Consider the following 17,054-nt stretch of genomic DNA (forward strand, 5'->3'; position numbering starts at 1 on the left):
ACTGAGAGCTAATCCACAGTACATACCCATGGCAGGAATCCATATTGGGAGACCTGAAATCTGCCAAAATAAAACACAGGGCTATAGAAGTCATTCTATTATAATTGGCTGTTAGAAACTACCTGTGGTGCTTTGAGAACAAGTCCAGGGCAGTGGTAGGGTGGATCTTTGAGAATCCTTGAGAAGAAGCAACACATTTATTCAAGGTATTGAACTTGAGGAGAAAATATCAGGTAATCATTAAATTATTTAATAAGTGCCCAGAAAAGGCAGCCAAACCTTAAAAGATTATCTTTGGGGAAGATAGAAAATTACAGATGAGTGTAGTAAATATTTCTTTCTAAAGTAATCCCTTTATGCACGGGCAACTCCAAATATGAACATTGGATTATTTTTTAGACTCATGCAGGGCTCATTTAGCCATTTTGTAAAAGAATTCACACTTGAGTTGAGTGTTAGGCTCTTGTTTCTCGTTTTGGAAAAACACCCATTTATCTCTGTAGTGCTATTTCTGTGATATTATCAGTAAAACGTCTAGGTCGTACAGCAGAAATTTAGATGGAATTTCCAAATAAAAGCCCAACCTTCCAGTTTTAACCCTAATCCGGTCATGTGAACCTCGGTTACCATGGGTATTTTTGTCGTAGGAGCAAGTCCATGAGTGATGTCAGCGCAGACGATGTTCAGAACTTGCGTCAGCTGCGTTATGAGGAGATGCAGAAAATAAAATCACAATTAAAAGAACAAGATCAGAAATGGCAAGATGTGAGTACATTTTATACTGGGAGATGGGAAGACTGGGAGAATGTATTTATTTGACTCTTCCTTGCTTCTCTTAAATGAAAATCAGTATACTTGAAATGATTTTCCTTGATACAGAATTCAGTTCTGTAGAAAATGTGATCGACTTCCTTTAAAAAGATTTTACCTTTTTGACCTATTACTGTCGCCTATTTTAAAGGTCACTGTGAAAAATACAATAGGAGGTTTATTTTCTCATGTTCGCTATGAGTTCTAAAAAATGTGAACCTGCTTCCTTACAGCATGGTTAACTTGTTAACTTGCTTTGGTTGGTTGAATTTGGAGTATGACTGTTATTGAAGCTTGTGAAGAGAAGAGACTTAGCTCAAAGTTTAGGGGTAGCAGAAGAGTAGGGGGTCCAGAACAGTCTTGGCATTAGCAGGGAGAGATGAAGGGGGCTCTGAGAGTTAATAGAGATTTGGGGAGAAATAAGAAATGTAACTAGGAGTACTATTTGGGTTGGAAAAGTAGCTGATATGAATCAAAATCAGATGTTTTCACAGAGCTGACCTATATCCAGATGTTTATATGGATATAGATGTAATATTTAGCTTTGTTCCTGCAGGAAAAAAGCTTGACCTTTTTTTTGAAAGAGGTAATTGTTACAAACCAAAGGAGTGTCTAGAAATACACAATAGATAATTTAAACAGAGCAAACTCAAAAGAGTTTGAGGGCAACTTTATGGGAAGGGCAGAGTGTTAAAATGAACAAGAGGGCAGAGATAGTAAATCTTCATTTTCAGAGAGATTAGAGTCTATGAAATGAAGAACCCTCTGCCTTGGCTGACACTAAATTCCAGTGTCTCTTTTAGTTGGGAACTCGATTTAATTATCAAGAAACAGTAATTCAATGTCACTTTGCCAAAATACATGGTGGTGGTTTGGGTATGAAAATAACTATTGAGGGGTTATCCATTAAGTCAAGTCAGATGAAAATTCATGCTGATTATCTTGTAGAACTAAATGTACACTGCTTTTGTTCTTTTTGGAAGTAGTTTGTATTGGCTTCAGGCTGTTTTTAAACAGGAGTGGCCCTGTCTACTCTTAAAGGTATAAAGCAAACTTAGTTTAGTCTGAGACCTGTGCTTCTGTTTGGACTGAAATGCCACCAGTAATTCTTAACATGGCATTTCTCTATTTTGGAGACATAGAAAAATGTCTTAAACTCCTGAGTGTGACAACCAGCTTAGGCTGCTAGGGCTAATTTAAAAGGAAAATTAAGTTGATTGTCCTGGGGTCAGCCAGCTAGGTTAGACTTCTATTCCTGGGAATATGGGAAACAGATACACTTGTTCCTGTGTGGTCTTCCTTATTGCCACACAGGGGGAGTTTACTGGCTTTGAAATCATGTACTCAAGCCTTGCCTCCCCAGGAAAGCCTTTCCAAACTCTGCCCTCCCCTGCCTCAGGTACAATTGACCACTCCCTCTCCTTCAAACCCCCACCATCCTGTGCAATCCAATCATCACATTCACTGTTGAACTTTTATTGACAAGTCTCTTTCCCTTCAAGACCAAGAGTTCCTTGAGGGGACCCACATCTTCTGCGTCTGCATGTTTGTGGTCTTCTGGATTGAGCTGGGTGTACGTTAGATGAAAGAGCGTGCAGTCATGCTTAACCATTGCAATCCTAGCTCTGTCCCAGTTGTACTCGTGAAATCTGCCATTTCACATGACAGACAGATTATTGGAGTGACGTGAGAATAAATTTGAAACAGTTCCTGATCTTTCTGACCTGGCACCCAATTACAAGCACTTAGCGTTCTTTGTGAAATGGTCAGGGAGGCAGGAGAAACAGTAATGGGGTCTATCTTACTAGGTCAGGTTTTTTAGACAGACACATGAGATAAAGGTTGGTACAGAAACGCCAGCTATAAAAAGCAAAATTAGGGCACCTTGGCATCAAGTTGGAGTGAATAGTTTCAGCGATGTAATGGGATACTCTGGCAGTCTCCCACTGCTAGAAAGGGTGTGTATGAATTCAGGTATGCCTGTGCTGATGTGATTTTCTTCTGTTAGGACCTTGCAAAATGGAAAGATCGTCGAAAAAGCTACACTTCAGATCTGCAGAAGAAAAAAGAAGAGAGGGAAGAAATTGAAAAGCAGGCACTTGAGAAGTCTGAGAGAAGCTCTAAGACATTTAAGGAAATGCTGCAGGACAGGTAAGAAAGCTGAGTGCATCTCATGGTTGCAGATACCAGTGTTAGAAATCCCTATTTTATGTAAGTGTAGTGTAATGGAAGGTGTATGCCAATATTAAACCATAAACAGATAGACATTCAAGTCTCAGTATGTTGCTCTGTAAAGAAAAAGCAAAGTATTGCTGTAATAAATGGTGACTTGGATTAACAAAAGAAATGGGCGCTTAATATAGTGTGCTTTACTTCCTGATTTTTACATTGTATATTCACATGTGATATTGGATGGTGTTGGCTATAATTGGTGCCGAAAATAAACTACTTTTTCTCCTTTTAAAGTGAATTTAGGAATGGAGTGGCCAAATAAAACCAGGTCCCACTCTTCCAAATTGTGTAAAATATAAAGTTCCTTTTCACGTTTTAGTGGTGCGATTAAAATTATATTTTAAAAGAAGACAATATAAACGTAAATGGGAGGGGGTGTATTTTTGGCATTGCAACGTGACAGGATAAAGGTCCAATTTAAACTTTCCTGTAGAGCAGTTGCTGTGAGAAACCTTGGAATATTTCTAGGTCATGGGGAAGGCAAATATGCTTTATGGATAATGTCAAAAAGGAAATGTGCTGTCAGGTGAAATTAAACAAAACTCCTTTGTGCCCTAGAAGCAAATGGTAAACACCGTTTCTTTCACTTAAAGGCAATGCAGTTTGAAAGGTATTCCCTACTAAACAGGAGTGACGAGGATGTTTCATGAAGTTCTCTATAAATATGAATGGTGTCTTTAATCTGTAACAATTGTCCATGTGAGTTCTCTCAAGCTGTGTGAAATCATATCCTAACTTGATCTTCCTGAAGTCTGAGTCCTTTGTGGAAATCTTTTATTTTCACTAAATTGTTTAAAATTGTGTACAGGGAAAAAAAAAAGCTCATAATCTTGTAAAGGAAGCCACATTTTTGGAAGGTTCAGATTGGTTATAAGTTAGTTATGTCTACAGTGTGCTAATTTGGGAAGATTTATGAACTTGTGGGTAAAGCTTTGTGAAGAATCCCTTATTAAATATCTTAATTTTCTTATTAACAACTCTTTACAATTAAAAAAAAATCCCTCTCCAGTATTTGGAAGTATTTGAGAGCCTGCTTAAAAAAAAAAGTGCAGTTCTTACAATTTTTAAGTGTGGCACTAAAAAAATCACGTGTATTTATTCTATTACCATTGTATTGGTTATTGTGTGAAGTCGGCAGCCTTTTTATTCTTTGTCTTATGTTCTTGCCAAAGTAACCCACGTGTCTCTACCTCCTTGTGCTAAATGCATAACTTCATGGTTACGGTGTGCTTCTTTCTGCTAAGGGAATCCCGAAATCAAACATCTGCAGTTGTATCAAGAAGGAGGTTGCATTCTTCTGATGATATCTTGCACGAAGAAAAGCTTTCCCCTAGACTGACCACGTCAGAAGCAAGTTACCAGAGTGAAAGAGTAGAAGAGAAGGAAACAACGTATTCTGCAGAAGTTCCTAAGCAAGATTCTACAACTTTTGCAAAAAGAGAGGACGCTGCAGCAGCTGAAATTCAGCTTTCTTCTCAGAGCCCCATGGAAGAACAACACCCAGACCCTTTGTCTTCTCAGCATTCACCGAGTACACAAACCGAGTCGACTCGAATTTCAGCCTCTCTCCCCAGAAGTTACCAGAAAACTGATACAGCCAGGTTAACATCTGTGGTCATGCCTAGACCTTTTGGCTCTCAGGCAAGGGGAATCTCATCACTCCCGAGATCCTACACGGTAAAAAAAAAAAAAAAAAAAAATGTGTTCCCAGTTCATTTAGTCTGTTCTCAGGAGCACAGTGCTGGTAAACTTATGCAGAAGTTTGAGCTCCATTTACTTGATGTATAAAATGTACATAACTTATGTATAAAGCAATTCCAGCCAGTTTAGATTCAAAAGACATTCAATGCTTAAAATATAACAACTCTGTGGAACTATTTTAAACTTTAAAGTCAATGAAAGTAAGGCTGATAACATTTTAAAGAATGAATAAGCTCTTTCTAAGGCAGAGCATTTTTTTAGTGTTACGTTTTCTCAAATACAGCTTTTGTAAAGTATTAGGTTGAACTATGTGAAGGATGCTAATAGTTCTTTTTGACCTACAAAACAGCAATTTCATATGGTTTAACCTGAATATTTTCAGGTGCCTTATGAACAGCTTTCTAGTTTCCTCTGAGTACCCCCACTTTTTTAGAATTTACTATGCTTGAAAGTGGTTATTAAAATGTATTTCATGGTTCTATTTATATTGGGATTTTTAAGAATATAGAAAATGCAGTTGTTTGCCCTGAGAATGAAGCAGTAATGCATACCTGAAAGTGGATGTATTAATTTTAACTCTGTGTCTTAAGATCAGTGTTCAAATTCTTTCTACTTCTGCCAATATTGTATCCTAAAAGCTAAGGAAAAGCTTGAAAGAAATATTTAAGGTAAGGAAAACCTGCATGAACTAGCCAGGGAACTCCTAATCATTATATTAAGTAAAATAGAGATATATTTGGTAGCATAAAAATCAAACATATATGACTCATTACTAACATATCAAAAGACAATTTATAGAGTCAGAAAAATGTTAGATGAATTCTAGATGTAGGGTTAACATCAGTAAGATTTAACATGCTCCTACAAATGGGTAAGAAAAGATAAGCACTAGAAAAGCACAAAAAAGATAAGCACTCATGTGGAAATGAGTAGCCAGTTTAAGGAAGAAGGAATTCAGATGGCTGATGACATAAAACACATTGAAGCATGTTCAACTTCATTAGAGCAAGAATGAAATGTACAGCTTTCAGTCATCAGACCGACAAAGATTTAAAACATTGAAAACGTCTGGTGTTGGCAAGGGTGTAGAGACACAGCCATTCTTGTACATTACATTAGGAGTGCACTGCTATAATTTTTTGAGAAGATATATATATATATATATATATATATATATATATATATATACACACACACACACACATACATATACATATAATTTATATATTACATTAGATTTTTTAATATAACATTTATTATACATAAAATATCTTTTGGGCAACAAGTATACTTTTGGAAACCTATGAAAATAAATATTCCAATTGTAATAATATGTAGGTTCTTGTTGCAATAATTTTGGAGGTTACAGAAAACTTGAAACGACATTGAATACATATCAAGTGACTAATTTGTAGATATCCCTACTATACAGCATTCAATAATTAAAAAGTCTAGTCTAGAGATCTATTAAACCCATCAGAATGATGTAAATGAGCAAAGAAAGTTTCAGAAGTCCGTTTTAATATCAACACTTTTGTAAAAACAAGTCCTCCTCCCAAAACATCATGTGTCTGTCCGTTAGCATGAAAGAACGTGCTCCAAGCTTTTAGCATTGGTTGCTGTGGGAGGTACGTTACTTTTATAGTTTTAAAGTATTTAGTGTATGTATTTTTTAAGCAGAAATCTAACAAGGCCAAGCTTAATATGATGTTTTATTTTTAGATGGATGATGGCTGGAAGTATAACGGAGATGTTGAATATGTGAAGAGAATTCAGAGCAGTTTGGTCAGCACCTCTGTGCACAAACCTGACACGAGCCAGCTTGCTACCAGCAAGTCCAGTGAGAGAGAGGGAGTAGCGGTGGGAGAAGGTGTGATGCAGCTGCCCTCCCCTACCCCCTCCTTCTCATCGCTTTCCCAGGAAGAGGCTGCCACTTCTAAAGCCACACTGTCTTCACCATCTGGCCCTGACTTAATGTCCGAGCTTGGAGAAGGGGGAAGCTCACCACAGACAGAGGTCTCCAGATCCTCACAGGTGAATTTGGGGAGGTTCCTCGTCACCCACTGCTCTGAAACATAAGTATTTCAATCTGCAAACCATGTTTCTGACCTCTAGGCATTATTATCTGGGCTGATAATGTGGAAAACAATATTGCATTTTATTTTTAGCACATCTTGGGAAGAAGGAGGCCTCTTCCACCTTTGAGTTTATGGATGCAGATTACCCTTATGATGTGTGTGAATCGAGGCTTGCTGGACGAGTCTCTTTAGGGTTTGGCTGGTTTTTCTCTCTACTCCTCATTTCAGCAACTGCTGCCTTATACTTCTAGTACTCAGCAGTCCCTGGTTCAGCTGTGGGGGTCACTTGGAAGGTTATAGATTCAGGCCTAACAGGTAAGTGAGTAATAAAAGCCCTTTCTCAGGGAAATTAACTGACCACAAGGGGAAATTGGTACACATGCTACATGCTGGTCTCTAGGGGCTCGGCATTTCTTTCCTTGTATAAACCATCTAGTACTTAATACTGATTTAGAAAGTCTACAATTTTGTCCCATTTCTTGTATCTTAAAGGGAATATTGAGGCTTAGTTACAGTAGGACAGTTGTGTTCTGTAACATTTGGAGTCCAAACAAGATATACCATCAGATGAAGAATGACTGGAGGCCATTTATAGTTTTTCCTAATTAAAATCACCAAGAGAATTACTAGGTAATGAATGCAGTATGTTTTACATGTAAGTTAAAAGTTGTTGGTTGTCCAGAGAACAGAAAGCTTTTCTTTAAAAAAACAAAACAAAACAACACCTTTGTTAAACAGTTGATAGCTGTATGAACCCCTTGGCATGGAGGAGCTAGTGTGATTCTTTGACTTGTCAGGCATTCTCTGGTGCTTTACCGGAATAGATGTGTTTTCCAAGGCACAGCATCAAGTATATAACTTGGCTTAAGTTATAGTAACGAAATAACTATGTGCAATAATTGGGTCTGGTATATTTACTACAGAAAAGCTTTACAAGTTTATGTCTTCTTTTGATTTTGGAGTCCTTTGTTCTTGAGAAAATTTGGGAATGCAGGAAAGTATACATGATGAAAGCCACTGGTTGTCCCATCATTTAGAGGTAGTTGTTGTTAACATTTAGGCATATGTCTTTGTTGTTCCCATGCATGTTTACAAACATAGATCTAAAAATATTTCTTCAGCTTACTAAAATCATGAGTTGTAAATTTTTTGCTTCATTTGTAAAGAATGGGAAAGATATCATTAGCATCATAAGTTTGAGTGGATCAGAACAAGCGCCTGTGGTATATACTTGGAGAACATAAGGTACCGGTGGGTGAATAATAAAAACAGAAACAAGGTGTCTTTTATTTTACGGACTTGGGACTTGTGTGTTTGCCTTCACCTTTTCAAATAGCAAACTCAACAGAACAGCCTCATTAATGTATTGTGCATGAGGGGGTAGTCACTCCCTCGGGGTGGCAGCTGCCTAGCTACATCCAGGGATTAAGAACAAGAGGCTAAGTGTGGTGTGGGGGTGTGTTCCAGGTTATTGCAGTTCAGAGGACCTGAATTAACATGGCATGGATCCAGGTTTCATCATTAATGGATTTATGCTCCTTTGTCTCCAAGCTTGAAATGGTATCCTACCAAGCAAAATTAGGCTTTCCCAAATAAAGCAGTTGGAATGCTTGAACACATGTATATGTCATACGGTGACTTACCTGTCTCTGAGTTGCTTGCACTATGAAGAAAGCATCTCGGGTACCGTCACCTGCTCTTGTCACTGAGAAGGAGCTTGCTTGCCTTGGGAATAGGACAGCCAACGACTAATAAGTCAGAGGTGTTTGCAACACCCTTCCAAATGTTTGTCCACACTCTGTAATTCTAGGTGTTCAGAGAATAGAAAAATCACAGATAATATGTGGGTGAACATCTAGATATTTTGGTAGCTTTGTAAGTGTTCTTCAGGTCTCCTTTCTCCTTCTTACTCATGCTTTCACTAGTAATGTCCTTTCATTTCTTTGTTCCAGCATCTCCCATGATGTTCTTTTCTATCTTTGTTTCCACTACCCTGATTCTCAGGCCCTTTCCCCATCAGTGCAAATATTTTGTAAATAGTCACATGTATTTGTACATTCTATGCAAGCCTGATGTTAGATTGACTTGCGGGAGGCCAGGCTGCCCTTGGTAATTTCTCTGCTGCAAAGCCTCCAGTGGCACTCTGTGGTCTGTTCGGTGAAGTTCAAAGCACTCAGGAGAGCGCTGTGGTCCCTCAACACTGGTCCCCAACTCCCTTTATAGTGCTGTAACAGCTGTTTATTGAGTGCTTACCATGTGCCAGACAGGCTTCTCAAGCTATTTCTTAGTCCTCAGTGATCCTTGTATCCCTGTTATGCTGTTGTGGAATTTGAGGCGTGGAGTGGTCATGTTCCTTGTCCAAAGCCATACAGGGTAGTGAGCGGTGGAGTCAGGATTCGAAACCAGGCAATCTGACTCAAGGTCGCCCGCACCACACTATGTTGGGGAAAAAAGAATTGGAAATAGGTGACCTGGTCATACAACACTGCTTGCTTTTTCTTGAACACCTAGTATGCTTTCTTAAACACATCACAGATATTCGTTCTTATTGTTCACACATTCTAAAATGCTCATTTTACCCATGTTTGTCTTGTGAAGTCCTCCTGTTCTTTCAAAGCCCAGGAGGGTCACTTCCTTTGTAAATCAGGACCTCTCCTTCCCCTAGTTGGAATTGAACTTTTCACCTTTGAAAGTGTCATTTGCTGAATTCGTCCTTGTTCTAAGTGTTCACCGTTTCTCCTTCACTGGTATTCTTTGTACCCTCCACAGCCTTTACACATAGTTGGCATTTTTGTATTTACTGACTCGAATTGCAGTCAAGGCCTTGATCACCAAACTGAAGTATGAACTTGGTCCAGCAGGTAATTTAGGTCCTTATAGGTTCTTTCCCATCTCCACTGCCAAGCAGGGATTTCATTCCTTTCCATTGCCTTTTCTCCTGTACTTCTCTTATGGTATTGTTTCTTTTCCTGCCTCTTTTTCTGATCCAGGCTTCCAGGGCAATCCTGAGGGTGACCCTGAGGCAAGGGGAGAGAGTGTGACTCCCAGATTCATTTTGACAACTTTCCCCTTGATTGGTCATCTATAGGGTTTTGTTTCCGGTTCTTTCTTGTCAGAGACCTCTTCTCCCAAACTCCACCCAGATCCACATTTCAGAACCACTGCCCCAGATTTTTTAAAGTTGTACTCAGAAGCCAGATGATGCACCTGGAAGGAAGGATGCTTTTTTCATGTTTGCTTCTTAATCAGCAAGCCTGTGATAGTGTCCCTTTAGAATAGTATCCAGGGCTGACCGTGTCATAGCTGCCTCCCATGCACTGTGCTTACTTGTCACCTTTGCTAGACTCTTCTCTCTGGGAGGGCAGGAAGAAGCCTGTCCTGATCACTGTTAGCACAGTGCCTGGATCTGTATTAGTTGAAGGCTGACTGAGTTCTATTGGCTTCAGAGCTAAGTACGTGAGCATTAAATAGGATTCTCTTTAGTTGATCTGGAAACTGCTTAACCAGCATTTATACACATATATAACGTTGTTTCCATGGGGAACAGAAAATAATTATGGCACAGCAGCCATGCACCTTGGTACCTCTTAAATGTTTCACTTAATCCTCCCAATGACTGCAAATTAGGCGATATTATCCCCACTTTTACTGATGAAATACTTGAGATCTGAAAGTTACATAACTTGCTTTGGGTTGGTTAAGTGCTTAGGCCACAAATGTAATTTCTCTGACCCTAATTTTTTTTGAAATATGAGAAGCTCCAATTTGAGAACTGCCTTATGTGAAGTTAAGTCTCCAAATGTTAACTCATGTTAACTTTGTTGTATCTCTAGAATTTTAGAGCCAACAGGGACTGAAATATCTTCTGTTTCATAAAGATAAAGTCATTCTTCAAATTGCTTTTGAGGGAAGCTGTATGGTTATCTGAAATGTAGAATTTCTGAAAGGTAGAGTTTGAAATCTCCCCAATAGGTAGTAAGTAGCTACCAACAATTTTAAATGGCATACAGTAATAATAATTGGCATATTCTGTGACTGAAATTCCAGTAGCTGTGTAGAAGATGGAGGGAAAGAACGGCAGGGGCAGGATGGCCAATGATAAGCTGGCTGCATTAGTTTGGGCTGTGGTCTCCCCTCTAAATTAAGATGGTAACCTGAAGAGCAATGAAAGAATGGGATGATTCAGGATAGATTTATGGACTGAGGACTTGGGAGCACTTTTTATGAAGGCATGTGTGTGGTGGAGAGTGGGGGCTGTTGTGTGCAACTGGGGTGGGAAGGGAAGGAGGAGGAGCCCCTGGTGTTGCTAACTTGGGCATCTGGTCAGGTCGTGATGTAACTGACCAAAGTCGAGAAACAAGAGGTGGAAAAGAGTAGGTTTGGGAAGAGGTCATGGATTTAATTTTGGATATCATGGGCTGAGACAGTAGCTGAAGACACAGCAGGGGAAGAGGTTAACTCAGGAAAGCTTGTAGTCAGAAAGATGGGAGGCTGGCTAGGGAAGAACAAGAAGTGAACTAGAGAGCAGACAGAAGAGCACACTAGTGAAAGTGAGAGGTGGCCAGACAGATGGAGGACAAGATGGGGGAAATGGGATAGTGGATGACAGAGGAGACCGTTTCTGAAAGCAGGAATTGGTGGTAGTGCCTGGTGGAAGGAGGATCGGAAACAGATTTGGTAGGAAAGAGATAAACTTGAAATGAGTTGAGTTAAAGCTATAGAGCTGGAAACACCACCTGCCTCTTGGAATGGAGAAGTGGAGCCAGTAGGTATAGATGTGCCTGTGGCAAAGGAGAGTGGCTCTGGTGCCACAAGTTGGGGCCACCCACCTACGTTCTCACCCTACTCAGACCCTGAAAACATGATGCAAAAGAATCATGTGTACAAAAATCAAAGTTGATACATTTCCTCTGTTACTTATGACTATAGAGTGCTTTAATTTTGTCAGTTTCAGTAAGGCTTCCCTTAAGTCAACACATTTATCTAATTGAAAAATTGGGGAGAGGGGCACCTGGGTGGCTCAGTGGGTTGAGCGGCCGACTTCGGCTCAGGTCATGGTCTCGCGGTCCGTGAGTTCGAGCCCCGCGTTGGGCTCTGTGCTGACAGCTCAGAGCCTGGAGCCTGCTTCAGATTCTGTGTCTCCCTCTCTCTGACCCTCCCCCGTTCATGCTCTGTCTCTCTCTGTCTCAAAAATAAATAAATGTTAAAAAAATTAAAATAAATAATAAAAAAAATAAAAAGAAAAATTGGGGAGAATAGCTTTCTGACCTGTTAGTACGTAAGACTGACCCTATTTTCCACCACTTCTCATCTTTGGTGAGAGGAAACTCTATATTAATCAGATATCCTAAAATTAAATGTGGTCATTGCTACTCTAGATAGATCATCATATTGTTGTCTAAAAAGCTCAGCTTTCAGTGTATACTTCTGTTAAAATTGTATCTAATTTGAGGGAAATTATTTTTAAATGGTGATATGTTCATAACCATACTCATATCTTTTCCTGCATAGACAACTTGAACCACTTGACGTGGTTCTTTATCAGTCATCAAGAATCTAGATTTCCCCCAAGAATTTATATTTCTGGTTCTATCTAGTTCAAGCAGTACTAATTCCCTTATCATCATCTTCTGAAGCATGAAAAGCATGGACTGTTTGTGGAATATTCACATGGCATGTGTCTTGCAGAGATAAATAGGGAAGTAGAAATCCTAACTGAAATCACTGCTGAATAGTTTATGCTAAACTATAATTATAGATATGTTCCCCTGCTAATCTAATTCAAGGACGGAGGATTCCACAGCACTGCCATAATGGGCAGGCCATGCCACTGAAATTACAGCTTGAAACTGAAATTATAGCTACTTTTATGGATTGGTTTGGGAGGGAAGTGGTCTACATAAGATTTTCATTTGAAAATAGGGTTTTGCAAAACAAAAAGCTTGCAAATTAACATCATTATGAGAGAGAAGTTCCTGCTAGAATCAAGGACAGGCCAGAGGTCACCTGGTTATTGATAGAAAAACACCTGTAATTGTTCCTGGGGTTCTTTCCTCCTTTGCCTGTATATAGTCCTAAGGACCCACACACTTACAGTGTGTCAGGCTGCTGGCAGCCGCAGTGAGGCTGTTGCCTGTTAACTGTTTCTGAGAGGTGGTTATCTGCCCTTTTATTTAATATGTTCAGGTAGAGGCTTCTTTCCAAGGTAAGAATATCCTTTTGTGAGACAGTTCTTCTTGTCTAATAAAATTGTGAGGCTCTTTCATCTTTAGCTACAGCTCATTCTCTTTTATCCTATTTTTGGTAGAAAAGGATAATGTTCACTTGCTGTCTCCCACAAAGTATTCTTTTTATGTAGTTTGAGACTATTTATTTGAACTCCATCATATCTTTTATTTTTCAAGATAAAAAACATCAGTTAGTATCTTGAATATCTAATGTATCATTTGTCTCTGTGCCCTTTTATAGCAATAGATTCTGTAGATGGCTGTAAGTTGAATTTTTTTTTTTTTTTTTGGACGGTTAAGTGTGGTGATGACCGCTTGTTTTCACTGAGTCATCTCTAATGTAAGTGTATGGTAGTTTCGGTTAAGGAGTGGAACTAACCAGTAATTTTTTCTATTCATAGCAGAGCTTTATTCTGGAGATTGGTGTTCATCAGGCTGATTATTAATGTGTTCTCACTACCTGCATCTGGGTTCCTGTATTTAAACTGCTTTACAAGCTTTCTGATGAAGACTTTTCTATATCATTAGCTACAGATTTTTAAAAAATAATTCCATACCCAACTCTTGAAGAGTCAATAATTATTTTTCAAGAGCCAGGACCATGCCTCATCCATCTTTATTTCCCAAGAACTAGGCACTGTGTTTTATACAGAATAGATGTACAATAAGTGTATGTTGAACAAACGATAAGTAAATGTTAAAGCACTTCTGTGTCCATAGAATGTATCAAGCTCCTGGTTCAGTGTCTTCCTTGCCTTCTATTTCAATTCTTATATAATATCAGTTTTTCTCAGAATATACTCACATGGATTTTAAACTTGTTTTAGAGATGGAAAAACTTTGGCATAAAGCTTTATGAATTGCCCAATTGGCCCTAGGTTCGGTTTTCACGGCCACGTTGTACTGGAGAATGTGTAGGTTTTTTTTTTTTTTTTTTTTTCTGGAAAATTAAGTGGCTTTAGGAATAACTTTTTCTTTTAGTCTAAGTTCTTAATTATTTGGAATCAAAGACTGAAACTAGTCTGGGAATGGCAAGTTAAAATTCATATCTGCTGTTGACCCAAAACGAAACACATAAATTATGAAAGATAACTCAAATGTTCACAGACATTGTATAGTTTAATACTTAAAACATTTGTTTTGGAAATGGCTGTGAGTCTGTGGCCCCGAGAATTTGCTGCCGTGGGCTATGGTGGTGGAGGCTGGCTGTTTTCCGGGACGCCATTGTTCTTGGTCTCACTGGCTGTTGTTACTTCCAAGGAGGTTGTGACTTGTTGCTCAGCGTGTCTCAGCAGGGGCCCTCTTGGGATCTGACCTGTGGTTCCTCTGAGGTGCCATCTCTCCATGTCCCATAGCTGTGCGGAGGCTCTGCCCTCATCACTGGATCTTCGCATGGCTGTGGGGCAAACAACACCTTGCCAAAGCTTCAGGCGCTCTTTAGGGGGTGGTGTCAGTCCCACAGGCGCCCCACAGCTAGCTGATTGTGTATCAATGAATCCCTTGAAATTATGCAGCTATGTTAAATGTCAGAGATACTTTTTCTAGAATTACGGTGGCATGTTTAAAATGGTTAACAATTTTTTTTGCTATTTTCAAAAATGCCATTGTATTAAAATGTATGATCTGTAACATTGTATACATTTAAGGTATATAGTTAGTATATTAATTTGACACATTTATATATTGTAATATGATTGCCATTGTAGTGATAATTAGCACCTCGATCACCTTACATAATTTTCTTTTTAGTGGTTGGAATAATTAAGTTATAGTCTCTTAGCGAGTTTGATCATAATACAGTGTTGTCTGTATTCACTGTTCTGTGCATTACGTCTCAAGGGCTCATTTACTGATTGCCAGTTTGTACCCTTAAACAGCACACAGTCTATCTTCTTACTCTTTTCCTATTTGGGTAATAACAAATGGTCTATAAAGTAAACCCAGTTGTATGGTGAGCATATGCCCAAGATTTATTAATGTCCAACTGATTTAAAGTATTGGTGTGAAGAAAAATATCTATTAATGTGAAGTTTTCCCTTATTTTATCAGAAAAGCTAACTCACTGATATTTATATAAATGAGGGTTTTACTAAACCCAAGTTAAAAAGATGGATGCTCCTGGTCTATCATGAAATAATTCAAGTGTACCTTGAATATAGCCTCCCTCCTTTCATGGATAGACTTTCCTCCTTGTGGGTGCCAGCAACACCTGATCCCACTGGTTCATATTTGTTTTCAGGATCAGTTCAGTGATATGAGAATCAGCATACACCAGACGCCTGGGAGCGGTCTTGACTTTGGGTTTACAGTAAAATGGGTGTTTTCTGGGATCTTCGTTGCGTCAATTGAAGCAGGTAAATCATTGATTTAGCTCTACTGAACTTTCTTCCCCTTGTTATCCTATGCTGTTCACAACCCCCTCCAGAAATTAGTGTGTTTACTGTAGGAGGAGAAAATACATGTGAAAAGTGCAGCAGGAAAGCCAGGAGGTGCATCCTCTTCCCCGAGACTTCCCTGAGACTGATAGTGTTTTTTCTCTTTGCCTAATTAATTTGAGTTTTGTGGGGTCTTAGTTTTGTGACCTTTACAGAATTCGTTTGTCAGAATTTTAGGTTTGATATTTGGAAATGCTACCAAACAACACCTCACTGGAAATTCAAAAAGAACCTTCCATGATTGGCTGTGTCTGTGGTGGATATTTAAGTGCTGTATAATAAATTGATGTTTTCTGAGCATCCTAATATATCTGTTGTCCGTGGAGTGTCCTCAGGATGCTTCAGGACTTTTACAAAAGTCCTTCCCCATCTGGGGTTATATCAAGTCAGTCCCAGGCAGTCTTCAGCAAAATATCACCACAAGGCCTAAAATTCAAATGAAAGCTACTGTTGTTAAGAGGAGTTCCTCACTTACATGTTTTAGCTATATAAAAGTGCATGCTAACACTGGTTTTGTTTTTTTTTTTTTAATTTAAGAAAGTTCTTAAAAAAGACTTTAATTAGATAATGGTAAGTGGCAATTGTAAGCAGTTTTAAGTGACCTTGCTTTTTTCCTTTTCCTTTTTCTTTTTTTAAAAAAAAAATCCATTCCAGGGTACATTTGGTTTTGGAAGCTCAATTCAAGTACAATATATTTCACTTTTTAATTTAAAAATAATTAAAAATTTTTCTTTGTTCCTAGGAAGGTAATAAATTTTATTGAATAGATGAGCTTATTTCTCCTTTGCATGTTAATGATGATGCTTACTGTGGAGTGAAAAATGCCTTTGCTGCTTTGTATATTGTGGATACCCAAATATTTGATAATGTAAAAAAAACCTCATGGATCTACCCTAACTGAAAAATATAAGAGATGGTTAGTTGACATTAAGAAGGCATTTTTTTTCTTTAAGTAAGCAATTGGTAGAACATGGATTTTGTTGTTTTTGTTGTTTGTTTGCTTAGAATTTTTTATTATTGGTTCCTTAATTGATTTTGCTTTATTTAGGTAGCCCAGCAGAATTTTCTCAGCTGCAGGTAGATGATGAAATTATTGCTGTTAACAACACCAAGTTTTCATATAAGGACACAAAAGAGTGGGAGGCGACCATGGCTAATGCTCAAGAAACTGGAAACCTAGTAATGGATATCAGGCGCTATGGAAAGTCTGGTAAGTTGGTTTTACCACCGTCTGGCTTTCTAAATCGGGAACTGGTCTTTGGCAAGCGGTTCTAACAGCTTGCTTCAATAACGTCTTCCTCAGTTTTTAAAAATTTTTTGGCTTCAAGATGTTTTGCGGTTATGCTGTCACAAGTCTTGAATGATACTTCCTTGACTATTCTGTCTGAAGACTTTTCACTAGCAAATTTACTGAATTTACATTATTTATCGGCTGATTTACATGCTAGACTGACTTTGAATGCAAATATTAACTGGAAGCTATTGTAATTGCATCTGCATTTGGGAGTCATATAATAATGCTGAGTATTAAGAATTACGCTATGATTTTACTTTCTCTACAGCACCGTAAC

At 38.6% G+C, this 17,054-nt stretch overlaps 1 protein-coding gene across 10 annotated transcripts in view; it reads left to right on the top strand.

The window, feature by feature from the left end:
- Nucleotides 1-17,054, top strand: part of LMO7 (LIM domain 7) — a 191,946-nt gene that overhangs the window by 154,439 nt on the left and 20,453 nt on the right. For all 10 annotated transcript variants that reach the window (XM_015543653.2, XM_042978358.1, XM_042978376.1 and 7 more), the window contains 6 exons: nt 648-765; nt 2,819-2,961; nt 4,287-4,719; nt 6,466-6,777; nt 15,288-15,402; nt 16,532-16,693. In XM_015543653.2, the coding sequence (XP_015399139.2) occupies nt 648-765; nt 2,819-2,961; nt 4,287-4,719; nt 6,466-6,777; nt 15,288-15,402; nt 16,532-16,693 (1,283 nt within the window). The remainder of the gene's footprint in view (nt 1-647; nt 766-2,818; nt 2,962-4,286; nt 4,720-6,465; nt 6,778-15,287; nt 15,403-16,531; nt 16,694-17,054) is intronic.

Source organism: Panthera tigris, chromosome A1, assembly GCF_018350195.1.
Source record: "Panthera tigris isolate Pti1 chromosome A1, P.tigris_Pti1_mat1.1, whole genome shotgun sequence".
NCBI classification, from domain to species: domain Eukaryota; kingdom Metazoa; phylum Chordata; class Mammalia; order Carnivora; family Felidae; genus Panthera; species Panthera tigris.